Below are 17,951 nucleotides of genomic sequence, written 5' to 3'. Positions count from 1 at the left end.
AGCAGGTGGTTTATGTTTGTTATCTTGTAAAATTTATGTACATTGAATAGGATTAATAATTTTAGAAATGGGATTGTGCTTTTAAACCTGCTGGGCAGCAGTGGACGCAATGCAGCAGTCATCCAAAACTTCAGCTGTGGTGAGTGTAGCACTGGGGCCAATATTCCTGCACTCCTCCCTCCAAACAAATGGAGCACAATGGAGCACGGGAGCATGGGAGCACCTAGTCACCTATTCATTTTCTCACATATATATTTTTTTCCCCATATGTTCAAACAGCAGAGTTCACTTCTAAAACCATGGGTGAGCAAAGAAAGTGTTTCTCATACCTGTAGTGGCTCTGGGACAAACCTAAGAGAAAAGAGGTGCTAATTATTGGCCCCCCTTAAATATTACAAGACACAGTTCCAGGCCCATGGCAACCTTTTAATGCAGTGGGTACAAGGATCTCATTGAACTAGCTGGCACCACTTCAAATAAATCAGGGTTGCATCATCACCAAAGACACACAGATCAAGAAAACTTTTTGTATTTCGTCTTTATACCCAGTCTGACAGTAGGGAATCCAATTATCTTTTTTCTGAAGACAATTAAATTAAATCAAAAATAATTCTGGACTTTTTGCTGTGAAATTTGCATAACAATTTGTGCTTCTGCTGCAGGCATCTGCTTTTCTAAAATGTATTTTATTTGAATGACAAAGGTCAGCACAGGGAACAGATCCAGAAAAGAACAAAAATGTTTTCACAGAGGTAGACAGGGAAATTGCGGAAGTACTTCCCCTCATACAATGTTAAAGACTGAACTCTTTTGTTTAGTCGTGTCACACAGCTTTCATTTTCAATAATTCAGAGAAAATAAAAATGTCCAAAAATCAATTTAAAAAGACAAACCACTGTATAATTTTTACACTGTGAGACTAAATGTAATCCCAGTTTCAAATCCTGCAACTTCTCCAAAATAGACTTAAGTGCACTTAGTGGTCTTCCTAAATCTTGTAGCAGCAGGTGAATAAGAATCACCTTGAATAGTACCAGTGAAGCTGATCTCTCAAGCTGTACCTTTGAAAATATGCCTGTTAAAACTCCTTCTGGATGCTTGGTGCCCATGGGTCAGTATCTAACCATGTGTGAAAGTCAGGTACAGGTAACCTTTGCAAAGCTGCCTGATGTAAATGTGTCTAACTTCATCTACATTCTTGAGGATATAGTTTGAAATCTAATTTCAAATTATAAATTTGAAATTATAATTTGAAATTTATTCAATTTCAAATTGAAAAGTAATTTGAAAATCATATCTCTTTGCATTAGATCTTATTTAGAGGTAGGCCACAAATGTGTAAAGGAAAATAAAGGTTGTCCCCAAATAGAACTTGAAGGACAATGTCGCTGTTGGACACGATGTAGAAGTGTGGGCTTAATGCAGTACACTAGAACAAGTTGTTAGGAAAAGGGGTCTTTATTTTTTCAACTTTTCCGTTTTTATAGGGTTTTACGCTACAGGCTTAACATGATTGGTTAGGGGAACACCACCTCTTGTCCCATTGGTGGGACAAGAGAAAAACACACTATCTACAGTTATACAGAACTGTTTTGAGAAAGTAAAACGGTTTACAAAGATCGTCCTTGAGCGAGAGAGCTCTCAATAAACTTTCTCTTGAGAACAGATCAGCCACTGACAGGCTGTAATTCTCTCAGGCTCAGAGAAATCCGGTCCACAGACAAAAGACATATAAAATGATTAGTGGTTGGCTAATTACGTGCCGTTTTAAGCAGAATATTTTAGTAGACATGATCAAAGGATTGGTTAATATCAAGTTTATAAATTCAGATCAATTTTAATATAAAGTCTTGAGATACTGTACAAAATTCCTCTACAAGTCTATCAAAGCATGCATAATCATAGGATGATTTGAATCTTTAATGAAAGTTGTAAGAATTAATATGGATTTAAAAACTGACTGTAGGAGTAAACCATCATTGCACTGAAAAAAGTTCTGTCACCACTGAAGTGTGCTTACTAAAGTGAAGGACAGGAAGAACATCTTTATTCCTGATTAATTTCTTTTCCCTCATTCACTGTCCCTCTGCTACAACTTGGAGAGTTTATGCCTTTGGAATGCAGCAGACTGCCCCAAGTGTTATGGGCTTGGATGTCTTTCCTAATTTTTCCCTCTGGAGATGGAATGTATCTGGGGAACCTCTTGCTTCCTTGACAAACTGCACGATTTGATTGCTGGTTCCTGCATAACATAAGAAGTTTATAAGATCGGTGCATTCTTTTTCTTTCTTTAAACAAAAATAAAGTCAGTAAAAATTCTAAGGAAAATGCCAAATTCCCAGGAAGTAAAAACTTCTCCATTCTGTGTGTGCATATGTGTGTGTGTGTGTGTGTGTGTGTGTGTGTGTGAAGTTTAATAGCTTTAAATAAAGTGACATTTTTAATGCTTCAAGGCATATATGTATTGCAATAGGCTTTATTATTTTGGAAGATGGAAGTGTAAAGAAAGAAGCTCTAAAAAACAAAGCAAGAAAGGTAAAATGATGTTACACTGAGTAGAAAATATTTGCATTTCATCTGTTTAAAAATAAGCTGTTAAAATGCATTTTGTGGCTGTTCACATGTCAGCCCGGACAAAGGAAGCGAAGATGCCATCTTCCTGGGAAAGCAGGTTCTCAGGAGTATCATATTCCAGGATGTTCCCTCGCTTCATGACGATGACCAGGTCTGCAGTGAGGATGGTATGAACCCGGTGCTGCCACGAAGGAGAGCAAATAGAGGTTTTCATTTGGATAATTGTCACTAATGGGCCTCAAGCAAGGCAAAACCCATCAGGGAAAGGCTGTCCTTGTTTACAGTGATATTTGGAATAGATCCTTGTACTTTAACCTGAAGAGATCTTCAATTACTTGACAGCCTCTGCCATCAAGCCTGAAAATACTTAAGCATGAACTTAACCTTTTGCCATTATGGGCAGCACAGATGTTGGAATAAATCCTATGGCTCCACTGAAACACATCTTCCCCTGTGGGAAATAGGGATGAGAAGCATCCTGCACTGTCAGATGGCTTAGAATCCTGTTCTGCTCCTTGTTCTCTGCACCCCAGCAGTCTGCTCTCCATCTGGGAGAGCAACAACCCCTGGGCTGTTGCCTTCTGCAAATCCCTCTGAGATCTAATTTGAGTGTGCTCCAGGCAACAGTATAATCCCTTAGGCTACAGGTTTGAAATCAGTTTGTGTTTAATTTGAAGGACATATGAATACAGCCAGTCATAGATGGGATGACCTCTTAAAAGTGTGATATTTCGCTACACAGGCAGAAAGTCAGAGATCACTTCATGGGCTGGATTCCTTTGACATGGTAGTTGTAATGTCAGTTGCATGTCTAAGATTTAGGTATGATCAACATAAATAGTCATGAAATTAAACAAACCCGGGAACCACACAACAAGCACCTTCTTGCACTGTCCTCTCAGAAGCTGTGCAGTAGAAAGGAAGCAGAGTGAAAAGAGACTAAAGAGGTAAAAATAACTACCAAAGAGCCAGAAGTCCTGTAAACAGCGTGGACTGAGAGAGTCTACTTGTGAGTCTTCACCAAAGTGGTGAACAGGCCGTCCTCTTTGAGGAGTAAGTTTGAGGCAGTGTCACATTCAACTAGAAAGCCCTCAGAAAGGACTAGGATAATATTGGCATCCAAGATGTGAGACACGCGATGCTGGAAAAAAGAACAGAAAAACAGGTGGGTGACGGAAGGATCAGCTGTGAATGAGGAGAGGAAGGAGGAAAGATGTGAGGAAAGCTAAATATTAATGTGTGCTGTTTCACTTGGGACACTGACTTTGGAACGGCAAAGCCAAAGAAAAGTGAGATTCCAGCCAGAAGGACAATACAACATGGAACTGAAGGACACCAATCTAGCCACCAGAATCTCCAGCATTTACACAGCCAAGAAGTTTGGAGCACATTGTAAATGAGCTGGGTTAAGTGGCTTGCCTGACACAAACTACTCACTGACAGGCTTGAAACTAGAGTCCAGGAAGCCTGACTGTAATCTCTAACCACAGGACTGGATTCCAGACAAGGCAAATGAAACAGCTATTGAGACACGTATTTATCTCATGGAGAAAACCTCTGTTTCTTGACTAATGCTGCTGTCACAGGTGGAAATATTCTTAATGGTATCCACCACATGTCTATGCACATGCATGTATGAACATGCACGGCTATATGGAACTTTTGGGCACTAAGAGTGGCAGGAAAATGGGAAATAACATCATAAACCCCTGTCTGAAAAGATATTATTTTTTGGGGTAATTCCCATTGATTCCAGTTTTTAAAACCTTTATTGTAAACCCAGCTTTTTATTCCAAATTAGAGAAAAGATAACCCAGCTTGAGAAACCACACCAAGTATATGATGTAGATTTTGATACAACTTTCAGTAATGGTTCAAACCATGGTTTCAATTAGTTTCAATTTTTTAGTAAGAATGATTTCAAATATTGTTGGAGACAGTGCAGATGCTGAAGTTCCCTGTAAAGTCTTTGTTCAGATCCAAGTGTTTTAGTTTGATAGCAAGACAATATTTACTGCAAAATTTCAGGTTGATAGTAGGTGTCTGATTTGTTCTGGAATCATGGGAATATTCTGGCCTCGTGGTTTAGCTCTATTTTGTGATGCTTTTAGTTTTAAGTAGTGGTGTTTATCTGGTGAAGAGCAGGGTTAACTGCCTGAGGAATGAGGAAAAAAAGAGCTTTTTATGGCTTAATACTTACTGCTATTGTTACAACTGTGCGGTCAGCAAAGGCAGTCATCACAACCTTCTGCAAGATGTTTTCCTGTCAGAGGAAAAGGCTCATTCCAGTTGCTTCATCCTGTTACATTCTAATTCACATGTTTTCAAGCATATCCCACACAATTTCTTTCCCAGCAGGGAAATGTCACAATTGTGAAAGCAGGGATTCACTAGAGCATTTCATTTTATCCTGAGAGAAACAAAAACACTGCCAGCTTTTTCTGCTACAGAGATCTCACAGCTTTGTGGCTGACACTTAGGGAAGATGCCTTTCTCTTGGCAGATCCTTAATTAGCTAATTGCTGTACTCACTGTGGCCATGTCAATAGATGCTGTGGCTTCATCCATGATGAGGATGCTGCTCTTGCGGACAAAGGCTCGGGCCAGACAGAAGAGCTGCCTTTGCCCCACACTAAAGTTTTCCCCTCCTTCTGTGACCATGGCATCTGTAACAAAATCAGTCCCTGTAAACACTGCACCCCTGAAATGCTGTGCCTGAAAGCTCTGCTTGTGCACTATTCTGGGGCCAAGCAAAATCCCCATAAAAGCCAATAACCATAACCTTGACTGACCAGTGGGATGGAAGGATACCAAGAAAAATGAGCACAGCCTCTTGGGAAAGGAGAAATATATCACTAAACAAACAGTTGGCACAAATTGTTAGGAAATCTTGTGGGTTGCAGGGTAATATCTTAGTAATAAGAAATATACTTGATATGGAAATAAATATGTGAGCTTCCTTCATGTAATGGATCTGAAATTGTAAGAAAAATGCTCCATCAGTGTTTACAGCTCTGCTGGCAGAGCCAGCTTCTGCTAAAGGAGATAAAATTGTTCTTTGTTTCTCCTTACTAATTATCTCACTATGATCATAGAATCATAGAATATCCTGAGTTGGAAGGAGCCCACAAGGATGATCAAAATCCAGCTCCTGGCCCTGCACAGGACAGCACCAAGAATCACACCATGATGCTGAGGTGTTTCAGGATTTTTCCAGACTACATGGGAAACTAGACTATTCTTCAGCTTTTTAATAAGAATATTCTCTCTAGTATGAAGAGAGAATCTTCATTATGTGCCTGTCACTCCTACATGGTGATCCAGAGTGTCAGATGGGATGGATCTGTTTATTTGTGTGCATACATGATTCCGGTATTGGCCCATGACCCCAGAGATTGGTTCAGACATACCAAGGCCTCCTGGCAATGACTTGACCATGTTCTTCAACTGAGCAATCTCCAGAGCTTCCCAGAGTCTGTTATCAGTGCATTTGCATTCGGGATCCAAATTAAAGCTGCAAAGAAAACCATAACAGGAGTCTTGTTACTGCAATTACTTTCAGGTTTTCTGAAAATTTAACACCTTGCCATTGTCACTTGGCAGGCTGAGCAGATGTATTGGACTGAGCTAGGAAGGTTACTTGCCTTTTCCGTCCTCTCCTGTCCCACAGCTCCCATGACAGGCAGGCTGTGCAATGCTGCCTGCCACCCCCTGATGACATTCACCTACCGGATGGAGCCACTGAACAGGATTGGGTCCTGGAGAATAATGGAGAGCCGTGACCGGAGCGTGTGCAGAGGCAATTTGCTGATGTCTATCCCATCAATTACTATCCTCCCTGTATCAAACAACACACAGAACGTGTGAGGGAATTGCACAAAGCCTGTGATCCACAGGTAGCAGGTGGAAAGGTAGAACAGCCCCTCTGGGCTAGTCTCTAGATGATGGCACACTGTCTCTGAGCTCTCAGCACTGCCAGACACATGGGGAAGGTGAATGTATCTAAGAACACAACCCAGCTTATCAGTGACACTGTCACCTTGCTCTTTTCCTTTTTCTTCCCCTCACCCTCCCTTAAGGGAAATTACATGTCTTCCCTTCTATATGATTAATGATAGCATCAGAAGGACAGTTTATTATGGGTCAGTTACAGCCAAACAGAACAACAAGAGCAACTTATGTTGCTGTGCCTTTCTTTGTTCCCCTTGAATTCTATAGTTGCTGAAGACATTTCCTTTGAGAAGGGGAACAATTTCTTTTGCATAATTTATGCAAATTACAGGATACAGGGGATTTGAGATTACAGGGAAGGGATGGGCCAGTAAGGATATGGTAAAGGCTATTTCTATCAGGCACTTTTCCAGTTTTCATGTGGATTGCTTCACTAGGCAGCTGCACTCCTCCCTGGGATGTACCTATGATTAATTTCATCAGTTCTCTCTCCCAACAGTGAGAACTTAACCATGAACTGGCAGGCACATGGATATTCAGAGCTTTGTATGTGTGTCCCTTCTGTCTGTTCCCTACAAAAAACCATTTTGTAGGTTGCTGTCTGTGTCCCTGTTCCAGTGGAAGATTTCATCAGCCGCCTAGCTGGACTACTTCTATTATTGCAGTTTTTATGCTTTCATAAAAGCATGCTTTTATTATATGGTCAGAAGAATCAAGATTTTATCTGTAAGGTGCAAAACCAATTATTTTCACACTTCAAGAAATCCAAATCAGGTTATAGGACTTCTTCTTGAGACATTGGTGGTTGCATAAACTTAAGCAATTCCTTTTCTTCACAAATGTGGGTTAGCAGAAGATGAGGTAGAATAAGGAGGGAAAAATTAATATGGCATGCCTGGGGAATAGGGAGATGCATATTTGAGAGAAGCCATGGTGCTCAAGGAAAAGTAAAGATGAGATGAGAGGACCTAAGGGAAAAAGTAAATTTGAAAGGAGTTGGGAAACTGGGAACAGATTAAGGGATGGCCAAGCGAAACACAAGAGAAATGAGAGGTTGTTTGAACAGAGGGCAAGAGAAGGGAAACACTACAGATCAAAGCAAAAGTAGGGAGATAAAATGGGACAGATACAAATTTAAGGAGATAATGAACGCTTAAGGAAGAACATGAATGAAATTTTGGATCTAGTAAAGCTACTTGAAAGCTTATTATGTAACTTTTATTAGAGTCAGGACCCTACCCAGAAGTGGACCAGCATGGAAACTGAATATGGGTCCAGCTGGGAGAGGGATGTTCACAAAGGATAAACAGAGTTTGATTAGAAAAGGCTTAGACATTCCCATTGGGAAAAATCAGGGATACAGAAGAAGCAGACAAAAAAAATATACAGAAAGAAAACTTAAGTAGAAGGAAATTTCAAGCTGGCCATAAGAATGGTTATTATTTCTTTGCAATATTTATAAATCCAGGAATCCTGGTCATGAGTCAGAAGCCTGTGACCATAAAAACATATAGGCACAGAACCACAACAAATGCAAATATTAGCTTCATCAGGTTCATTTATCCTCCCACATCTTACTGGGCTTTCCCTGGAAAACATTCCATGCACAATGGCTAAATTAGAAACATGGAAGTTTTTGAAACAAAAAGATTACTTTCCAGTGGTTTTCTACATTCCAACAACAACATACACGTATCTGTATTATAAATGCTGAAATGCAGTTCATGCCAATTAGCTGAGACAGTTAAATGCTGCAGGAGTGATAATATAGCAACATTTTTCCAACCCTTGAGTCAGATTCTGCTGCAGTTGTGGGAAAGCGCAATAAAATTTTAAAAAAATCAAGGGAATGGACTAGTTTCTTCTCTGCTCTGCTAATATTTTGACAGCTGTAATAAGTTAATGCAGTTATTCCTTAGGGAAACATTTAGACACTCCAGAGAGTTACATATTTTTTATCCTGTCTCAAACTGTGCATATTGTTTTGTCAGACCATATGCAAAATGTTGTTTTTTTAAAATTAGAAATACATTCTGTGCACAACATTTCCTGGAAGAACCACGTGCTATTCACAATAGGGCACTTTGTACTTTGAAGGATCAGGCATAACACTTCTAATCAAATATCTTCTGAGCTAGAGAACCAGGTTATAAACTATCAAAAAGGCACCTTGCTTCTTCTGAGGAAATAAGTGGGGAGCAGGTGAGGAGTGACAACATATTCCGGAGAAAACTGACCATCAAAAATGTCCACCATTCTGAAGAATGCCAAGGACAGGGAGGATTTGCCGCTGCCAGTACGACCGCAGATCCCAACCTGCAAAAAAATGGAGACTGTCACTTACAGAGTATTCACTTACATACTCCTTATTCCTTACTTACACCTGAAGTTCTTTTGGGAAAGCTGCACTGGATTGTGCTACTGGTGAGCAGAAAGATCCTTTCCAACGGCAGGTGGCACACCAGGGAAAACACAAAACAGCACAGCAAGCACACTCCCTTTTTCTGCCTCTCATCACAAGGACTTGTCCCCAGAGCATTTCAGCATTTTGACCTGGATGCCATTGACACTCTATGCTGAAATGTGAGATACTCTTGTGTTTTTACCCTCTAATTTATCTCTCATTTATGTTTACTTGTATGCAAGGAAAATGGACTTGGAAAGGCATGGGATACTCAGAAGGAAAATTGATCCCAGCCAAGAATAAGCTTTTATCATTGCAAGTTCTTGGTCTGTGCCCAGGGACCTCAGAGAGGACTGTAAATATATATATCTGCCAATGCAAGCTGTTGATCTTGTTCTTCTGCCACTTTATAAAAAAAAGCTCAGTAATGAAGGATATGCACAAGAATGAGGATGATGGGCAATTGTTTGATATGGTACCTTTTGTCCTGGTTTGATATAGGCCTTCACATGCTTCAGAACAGGCTTCAGGTTGTTTTCATAGCGAACACACAAATTTTCAATCTTGATTTCCCCCTCCTGGGGCCAGTCTTTGGGGACTTGAGAGGGATCTGAAATAGTTACAGAAAAACAAACTGAAGTAAGTGCTGCCAGAGGGTCACCCTTTACAACAGTCCCTTTTCCCCCTGTCTCCTGCCTGGCCACCATCCTTTAAGCCAATGGGGAAATGGAGCCCCAGTTCCCTGCCAAGGGGAGGCTGAGCTGGGAGATGTCTGGCAGGCACTTGGCTTCCAGATTTCCACACACAGGGAGAGAGGGCAGATACTAAAGCATCTCTTGGCACTGCAACAGGGAGAAGCCAAATGAGCAGAGAACGTGGTGCCAGGGCAGTTTTAGCATGGCCTTGGGTCAGTGACAGGCACAGGAAGGGCAGCTTGAGGAAGGAAGTTGTTACTGCCACACAATGTGAGCTGTTGACATTATCACAGCTAGTGTTTCATCCTAATTTGCAAATACACAGCAGGTTTTGTGTCTGGACTAAGGAGCTTGGCTTTCCAGGGAAGCTTCTTGACCTATGAGTCTTTTCTTGCACTTCAACCACTTTTAAATAGAAATCGAAGCCCATTCAAAGTGTGTGTGGAGCACAAATTCTGATGTGCAGCTCAGAGAAGAGTTGCTGAGGTCTGATTGCCAACATGGCCTTATCCTGTAGTCCCCATCTGCTACAAAGATCAGAGATTTTGAAGCATGTGACATTTCTAATTTTTATCCTTATTTTTGCTTCCTAAATAACTTACATGGATATTTTGCTCATCTCATCTATAACTGTGGTATTTTCTGATTGTACTACAGGGTCCTGCTCTGTCTCCCTGGAATTCAATAGGATTTTTTTCATGTTGACTATCATGAGTAACATATTTTCATAGCTTATTCTAGCTATCCTTGTCACTCACACCAGTGGCAGTTACTACAGCTCAGTGAGAACAGATTTTGGCCAGAGAGGTGTGTACATTTTGCATGACCAAGTCTACCATTCTTTCACATTACCATGTAAAGCCCCAAAAAGAATATGAGCAATACCCAGGTAGCCTTCATAGTTCTCTGACTCCATGTTCAGGAAGCTGTGTACTTTTTTCACTGCACCCATCTGCACTTCCAGATCAGCCAGATTCCTCACTACCCAGTTCAGGTAGTTGGTTATCTGCATCACAAAATGAAAACAAGCGCAGGGTTCAGCCTTCTTTCTATCCATCTGCCCACTTGGAAATAAAGTTTAGTACATTTTTGAAAATCTTTGGCCTGACTCAACATAGTGAGTCTTTTTAACATTACATCAGTTCAAGACTCAGTGCAACAGCATCAAATCCATAAGAAGCCAGTCATACTCCAACACAATTAGCCCTAAGACACCAATTTGGAGCTTGGTATTCTTATCCTTGTTTTTTGAAGAAGTATGGAAATGTACCTAAACTCTGACTGATTGAGGGAATCTCTTGTTTTCAGCATCTAATAATCAGAGCTGAAAGGTGTCTTCTTTAAGCACACAAGCACAGAAAACAATCAAAATTGGAAGTGCTGTATGGAAATATTTTCTATTATGTATATTCTAATATTTCAAAGACTGCAACTAGAAATTAAGAAAGTTCACTGCAAATATATTGAAAAGATTTTATGATAATTTCATTTCTGCATATTTAGATAATCCATTTCTCTCTGTGAAAAATATGAGAAGTTTTTAGTTTAGAAATATATGAGGGAAAAAATGTGTTATCAGTTCAGCAATATTTTCTTCCAGGTTTTTATTCTCATTTGCAATGAAAAGGATTTTTAGTAAAATCCTTTACTCTATAGTAAAGGTATTACTTTTAGTAGATAATCATTGATTATTAGTTCTCTAACAATACTCAGTAGCTTACCCAAACTCTTTTCTAGGTAGGACTTACTCTTTAAGGCTGAAAATTGTAAATCTGTTTCCTAAGTCTGTGCTTAGGTTCTTCTGTAAAAAAGAAGAACTGATCTTATTAGGAAGCGTTGATTGCCAAGGACCTTTAATACTTGAGATATATTATGTACCAGAATGAAATATTAGAAACTTAAAAATAAAAACACCCTTTGCATAAATGTATTCAGAGAATGGCTTTGCCATCTTTTTTGGTGAGTGCCAAATAAGGACTTTATTAAGAATAAATCACCCAGTCTCACTTCTTTACCACTAACCTAATATTGATGCAATAAGCAAACAGTAAATAATTTCCACTGAGATTCAGCAAAAATTGTTGTTAATTTAGAGGACTTGGTTGCTTGCTTTGTCCTAAAGATTGAGTTCTTAACAGGGTACTCTCTTCTTTATGTACAGAAACCTGCTTATTTGGCGTCCATCTTTTGAGTTAGGGAGTTAGAGAAATGGGAAAGTTTGCAGATAAACAAAACAGTGCAGAACTCCTGCTTGCAGTGGCTGGATGCTATCCTACATCTGGCAGATTTGATAACACAGCCTGGCATCCAAAAAGCTCTGCCCACTATCTCAGGCTTCATCACAGTTGTGAAAAGGAGTTGGCAGTGTTTATAGAAGAGCAGAGAATAAGCTCAAGATATCCACTGTAAGCACCTTGGTGCAAACAATGTGCTCTCATCCAGGTCCAAATACCAGTCCTCTCTCAGCTTCAAAGAACAATTATTAAAGGAAAACCAATGTCAGGGGACACAGATAATGATCCAGCTGCCTTCAAAAGTTCTTCAGAGTTGTTGTGGGGTAGGAGAGAGACAGGTGATCACTTGGTGCCTACAGCTCTTCACCTGTTGTGCCAGACTTTAGCATGTGCCCATTTCACATGAATGAACTGTTTGCAAACACAGGCTAAAAACAAAGAAGCCAAGGATGATGCAGACATCCTGGAGCTTCCAGATCTCTGCTAATGAAGCAGCATTACCAGGAATGTCTTCAGAGTGAAGCTGAAGCCCTGGGACTGATTCTCAGTTGTTGACAGATTACCACACTGTTGCAACAGCAGCACAGAGGGAATCTAAGGTCACTCTAAGGCAACTGCTGAGGGCTTTCTGTGGTAGTCACGGGCTCCCCAGCATTTATGTGCAAAGACAGATCTCATGGTTAGACCCACATCTTTATCCCTTCCTCCTACCAGTGCTTCAAAGCAGAAAATTTTTTGCCATGCCAGCCATGGTTTCTAAAGTTCTTCCTGCCTCTATCATCATCCTGCCTTTGTCCCCACTCTCGTGGTTCATTCAGTAATATTTCATCCCCACTCTCATGATTAATTCATGAATACTTCTACTCTCTGTAGTGATTGTCATTCACTCTGTGCTCTTTGATGCACACTTAGCCTCTCTTGCAGCCAGGTACACTAAAATACTGTTCCTTCTCCTCACTGCTAATGACAGTAGCAAAATGAACCAGCTGCTAGACTACCACAACCTTGTCATCCCTAAGTCCATCTCCTCTGCATTTCTACTGTTACCTGGCATGATGAACCATGCCCACAAAGGTCCCAGTCCCCATCTATTCATAATTTCATGGACAATCTTGGGCATCTCAGTAATTTCCCTCCAAGGGCAAAGCAAATAATTCTGTTTCTTCAGCAATTATTTTATTTGGTCTTTGGTTAAAGAATACCCAGATGATGACAATCTGTATTTCCTGGAAGGTTTTGCCATGTAGAAGTGGAAGCAGCATTGTGTTGTACAAAACAGAGTGCACAGCAGGTCCTCTTATGCATTTTTAATTTTCCTGCTCCTCTTGGGAGCATACAGGGCCTGGGAATGGTTGTGTTTTTTTAAAATTGGCTCATAAAACCTGAAGCAAGTCCAAGTTGCCCTGAACTCTCTCAGCTTTGGCTCAAGTCCATTATTTGGAGGATTCTTTTTTTCAAGATTAAGAAAGCTGGGAGATGACCATGTACACATAAAAATATTATAAAATTATGTGTTGGTCTGGAAGTTCTTACACTTGGCCTTGGCACGTACCGTCAGAGCATACAGGAGACCCAGCCCCACAAACCCCGAGTGTGGCCCTTCAGTGATGGAAGTGACAGCAGCAGTCAGGACAATACAAGCACCCAGGTAATCCTGGAATGAGAGACAGGGGAACAAAAAAGGAAAAAATGCAACAACCAGAGCATTTCTTTACCTGTGGAGCAGTACCACTTTACAAAGAATTATTTATATAATGACACCTAGCCCTTAATTTTGGTTTGATTTTTTTCCCTGGAAGAGGTCATGGTTGTGATGCCCAACCTGAAATACATAAAGCAACTTGCTGAACATTAGTGAAAAAGGCCAGTAATTGCTGTAAATTCATTTGGGCTAGGGTATCCCATGGTGGCCACCCCAAAAAGAGCAGGGATCAAAAAATCTACTGAGCATATTAAAAAAAAAAAAAAAATCATGCGAAGGATATAACAGTGACACCCCTAATGCCCACCACTAAAACAAATAATTTCCTCTCTCTCCACTCTCCTTCAGGTCTTCTCAAATATGGGTTTGCTCTCTCAAAAAAGGAAGTATCGTTGACTTCATGAAGTCCCAGAAGGCTTTTGGTAGAATTTATACAGATCATGCACATGTTTGATTGGCAGAAGCTTTACAGGAGCTGGAACCCATTTTCTTGATGTTTATCTCAGGTTTGAAGTATATGCCACATGTCATCTCATGGAGTCAAGGTGCTGATTAATGGGATATAGTTGGTATTCCCATTCTCCCACTGCTGCCTGCATTATATTTACTTTGGATTACATTTTCCATTAATTTTTCTCCTCCTGTCCGATATTCCTGTCAGGAATCTTTTCTTCTGATATTTGAAATGAGGGCTGCCCAGTTCATCTGTCTAAAAAAATGTGTTGATGAGCAGAATACAGACTCGAATTTTAGAGGGGAATGGATTCAAACTGTCACAGGGCAGGTTTAGATAGGCTATCAGGAAGAAGTTGTTCCCTGTGAGGGTGGTGAGGCCCTGGCACAGGTTGCCCAGAGAAGCTGTGGCTGCCTCAGTTCTGGTAGGCCATGCTGGATGGGGCTCTGAGCAACCAGGGCTAGTGGAAGGTGTCTCTGCCCATGGCAGGGGTTGGAACTAGATGGGCTTTAAGGTCCCTCCCAACCCAAATCATTCTGTGATTCTGGGACTCTGTGACTCACACCTATGGAGCATAATGGTCTTCAGTCTTCATCATCAGCTAGGACAGGACTTAACAGCTGCTATTAAATCCCACAAACTTTTTGGTGATCTTAGTACCACTGTACCACCCTTAGGCAGGGCTATGTCAATGCACTATTCCTTGGCAAGACCACATTATTTCTAATTCACCGAGGAAGTGAGGTGTATTCATGGACCAAATTCATTCGGCATGTAAGCAAGTGTAAGACTGTGAGACACTAAGAGGCTTATTCCAGGACTGGCTGTTGCTCTGTTATTTATCTGTCCTAGATTTGGAAGCAATTTCAGCTGATCTTGGATACTGTAAGAAGCTGAAAGCTTTGAGCACATCATAAAAATATGGTGAATAACTTTGTTGCTCCAGCAGGAAAAGAAGGTGACTATACAGCCTTTGATGTGAGGATTAATCATGCCTGTTGCTATTTATGTCCAGCAGAATCAGGCCACTGCTCTGTTTATTCACTGCTCTTTCTGTTTCAGATGAATATGGGAATCACAGTTACTTTGCTTGCCTTTTCTTGACTCGCAGATCAGGAAAGTCCCTCATAGAGAACCCCTACAAAACCCAGGAGCTTACATCACTGTCAGTGACTGCACTGTGCCCTGCTGTCATTTTCTTTCTGGGCCTGCTGTCATTTTCTTTCTGGAGTCTAGTTCTGCTATCTTGCATTATATCAAACAATAAAATCCCAAACAGTATGGCTCTGCAAAGGTTTCGCTTACAGCTGTGGGATGAAACCTGCTGCTGGAGAGGTACTTCAATACCTGGGAGATCAATGTGCCTAAAACAGCCCTGCCAGAAGGATGGTACAGTTCACAAAGCCACTGAAAAGCCACATTCTGCTTTGAAAGCAGTTCCTGCTGTGGTCTGTGGATGCTGCACAGTAGTAGAGAAAGTCTTGTTTGAAGTTTTGTAAATGTTTGTTCTTGCACTGCCTTCAGACTCTAGACAGCACAGCAACAGAAGATGAGGTAGACTTGTATTTTCTTACTCCTGGCCAAGAAAGCTGAAAAAACCCTCTGGGTTTAACATAACAATCCTGATCTATTTTAAGGAACTGAGTGTATAATCTCCTTGCGAGATTAATACTCATTATCTTCTCTGCATCAGGCAAAGTCTCTGTTTGCTTCCAAGGTTTCAAAACCATGGCTGGGACAAAACTGAACGTACCGTCCTGACCTCCAGCCATCTGTTGGCAGCTGACAGAAATAAGTAGGCAATGTTGTTCGTGTCCGTCAGCTCCAGCATACGTTGTTTAAATCTGGCTTCGTGCCTGGCAAGACCAAAGTTCTTACATTACAACACATAACACTCTCACACACAAAAGGGTGAAGCATTAACTCTGTTCTGCCTTCCCTCCTCCCAGCCCAAAACTTTTTGCCCCTCTGTTTTTGCTGGTTTGGGTTAAAAGCTCTGCCCTAAGAACACATATCTGGTGCCACAGCTCCCCATAGCCGGAGCAACAAGTGGAGTGGAGAGGGATTTGTGTGACAAGCAATTCTGTTGGACTAGGGTTTGGACCAGGGTTTGGACCAGAGACTGTCCCCTCAAAGAGATTGCAATGCCAGGGTGCTGGGACAGATGTTGTTCCCCAGAGCTGATCCACTTTTTATAGCTGTGGATTGTAGTCCACTCCTCCCACAGATGAGAGCTGTTGTGTACCCTCAGCTCCTCCTCACAGGCTACTAGCAAAGGCAGAGGGCTCACCTGTCAGCTTAAATCTGATTTCAAAAGTTACCTGGCCAGCTTCAGGGCCCTTCAACAGGGATGACATCCCTAAGGTTTCAACTAATACGGAAGTAGAGTGATCTGTAAATCAAATCTTTCATCTACTCACCTAAGCTGTTTTCTCAACCAGTCACACTTTGCCTAAACAACTGGGAAACTACAGTCATGGAATGCTATAGATACTTCTAAATTAGAAAAATGAGTGGTGTTACCTCCACTGCCACTTGTTCCTCTTTCCCCCACACAATTCCCATCACATTCAAAAACCAGTGCAAGGATACCAGAGTGCTGAAAAGTTAAGGTACACTTTGGGAGGGGAGGGGAAAATCTCTATTGGTGCAAGTGTATTAAATTAATGGCACCTTGCACAGTCATATGGAAACCATTTTGTTGTTCCATATTCTATTGTCTGGTGAAAACCCTCACTTGATTAAACCAGCTGAACTTTAGTCAGCAGCTCAGTGTCTGTTTTATATTCCATTTCAAAGTCTCAGGGCCCTGCTGTGAAGCACCTTTAACACCTCTTCTTCCAGAAACTTATTTTTTTACCCTGCTATTTCCTGCTGATATTTTATTTCCCTCTGCACAGCTTGTAAACATGACAAGCAACCTCTCCAGAAGAACTTATAACAGTAATGATGTGGGGAGGAATAAGGATGCACTGACTACTCTGCTCATCTATTTTTCCTGGCAGCAAAACTCCTGCTCTCCTAATGGAAAATCTGACATACTCAGTCTGTGTTTTCATCCATGTTCAGCTCATCTTCTGGACACTTTCATACTTATATCCTGTCAGATGACGTCTGAGGTCACTGAGATTGCTCTCTTATTCAACTGTACTGTTTTGCGTGAGGAGCTGCTCGATTTTATCCTGGAACATACTGAACCCAAACTGCAGAGAATGACTAACAGGACCATCAGTAAATACGAGCTTGCAGACAATAAATGCAGGAGACTTCAGGTTTGGTGGGCAGTGGAGCACAAGCAATGAAATGAAATGGCTTTGATTAGCACCAGAAATCCTGAAAAACTCAATTGTTGTGGCACCCTCAGGTTGCCTTTTGCTCTCTGCCATCCAAGCCCATTGCCTTTTTGTGAGGCAAAAAAAGAGTTGAACCACTCAGAAAGTGCTAAGTTCCTTCATCTTCCTGAGAAGATAACCTCAGGTTCATAACCTTCCTCAGTGATGAAAGGTTACACTGAACCTCTTGAGAAGTACTCAGCATACGTCAGCCTGTAAAACTTCCTGTTTCAATACATCATTCTGTTGATAAACCTAGCTAAAGCATTTCCTGTTGACCACTGGCTCACACCTCTTCAACACAATGTTTTTGCTTGTTCTTCCACAGGCGTTACTGCAACATTCTGTGCTAATAGCTGATGTCCTAAAGCTTAGCTTGAAATGAGGAAACAGCCTTAAGCTGATCAAATAGGTGTGGAAATGGCATTGCAGTGGGATCTGCTCTGCTTTGGAATTCTATGTAGTGCAGAATGGGTGCAAGGTGCGCTTACTGGGAAAAAACCTCAAGCTGGCATTTTGACAGAGTCATAACCATAATGGAGTGAACATAGGAGAGTCTGGCCAATATTTCCTGTAGTAGAGAGAAAATATATGCATGGAAAGCT

General features: G+C 41.1%; 1 protein-coding gene across 1 annotated transcript in view; it reads right to left on the bottom strand.

Moving 5' to 3' along the window:
- Positions 1-806: 806 nt before the first annotated feature.
- The window catches only part of LOC102106840 (ATP-binding cassette sub-family C member 9), a 42,433-nt gene continuing 25,288 nt past the window's right edge, over positions 807-17,951 (bottom strand). Inside the window, exons 18-27 of the mRNA XM_088055084.1 lie at positions 15,768-15,870; positions 13,411-13,512; positions 10,510-10,630; positions 9,409-9,539; positions 8,763-8,841; positions 6,304-6,412; positions 5,985-6,088; positions 5,107-5,240; positions 4,775-4,837; positions 807-2,755 (exon numbers count right to left, since the gene is read on the bottom strand). Of these exons, the coding sequence (XP_087911210.1) occupies positions 2,618-2,755; positions 4,775-4,837; positions 5,107-5,240; positions 5,985-6,088; positions 6,304-6,412; positions 8,763-8,841; positions 9,409-9,539; positions 10,510-10,630; positions 13,411-13,512; positions 15,768-15,870 (1,084 nt within the window). The 3' untranslated portion in view covers positions 807-2,617. The remainder of the gene's footprint in view (positions 2,756-4,774; positions 4,838-5,106; positions 5,241-5,984; positions 6,089-6,303; positions 6,413-8,762; positions 8,842-9,408; positions 9,540-10,509; positions 10,631-13,410; positions 13,513-15,767; positions 15,871-17,951) is intronic.

The sequence above is a fragment of the Pseudopodoces humilis genome, chromosome 5, assembly GCF_049639895.1.
Source record: "Pseudopodoces humilis isolate 2021_Gansu_Grassland_sample_001 chromosome 5, ASM4963989v1, whole genome shotgun sequence".
Classification (NCBI taxonomy): Eukaryota; Metazoa; Chordata; class Aves; order Passeriformes; family Paridae; genus Pseudopodoces; species Pseudopodoces humilis.
The sequence above is the reverse complement of the archived record's forward strand: the minus strand, read 5'-3'. Positions and strand labels throughout refer to the sequence as shown.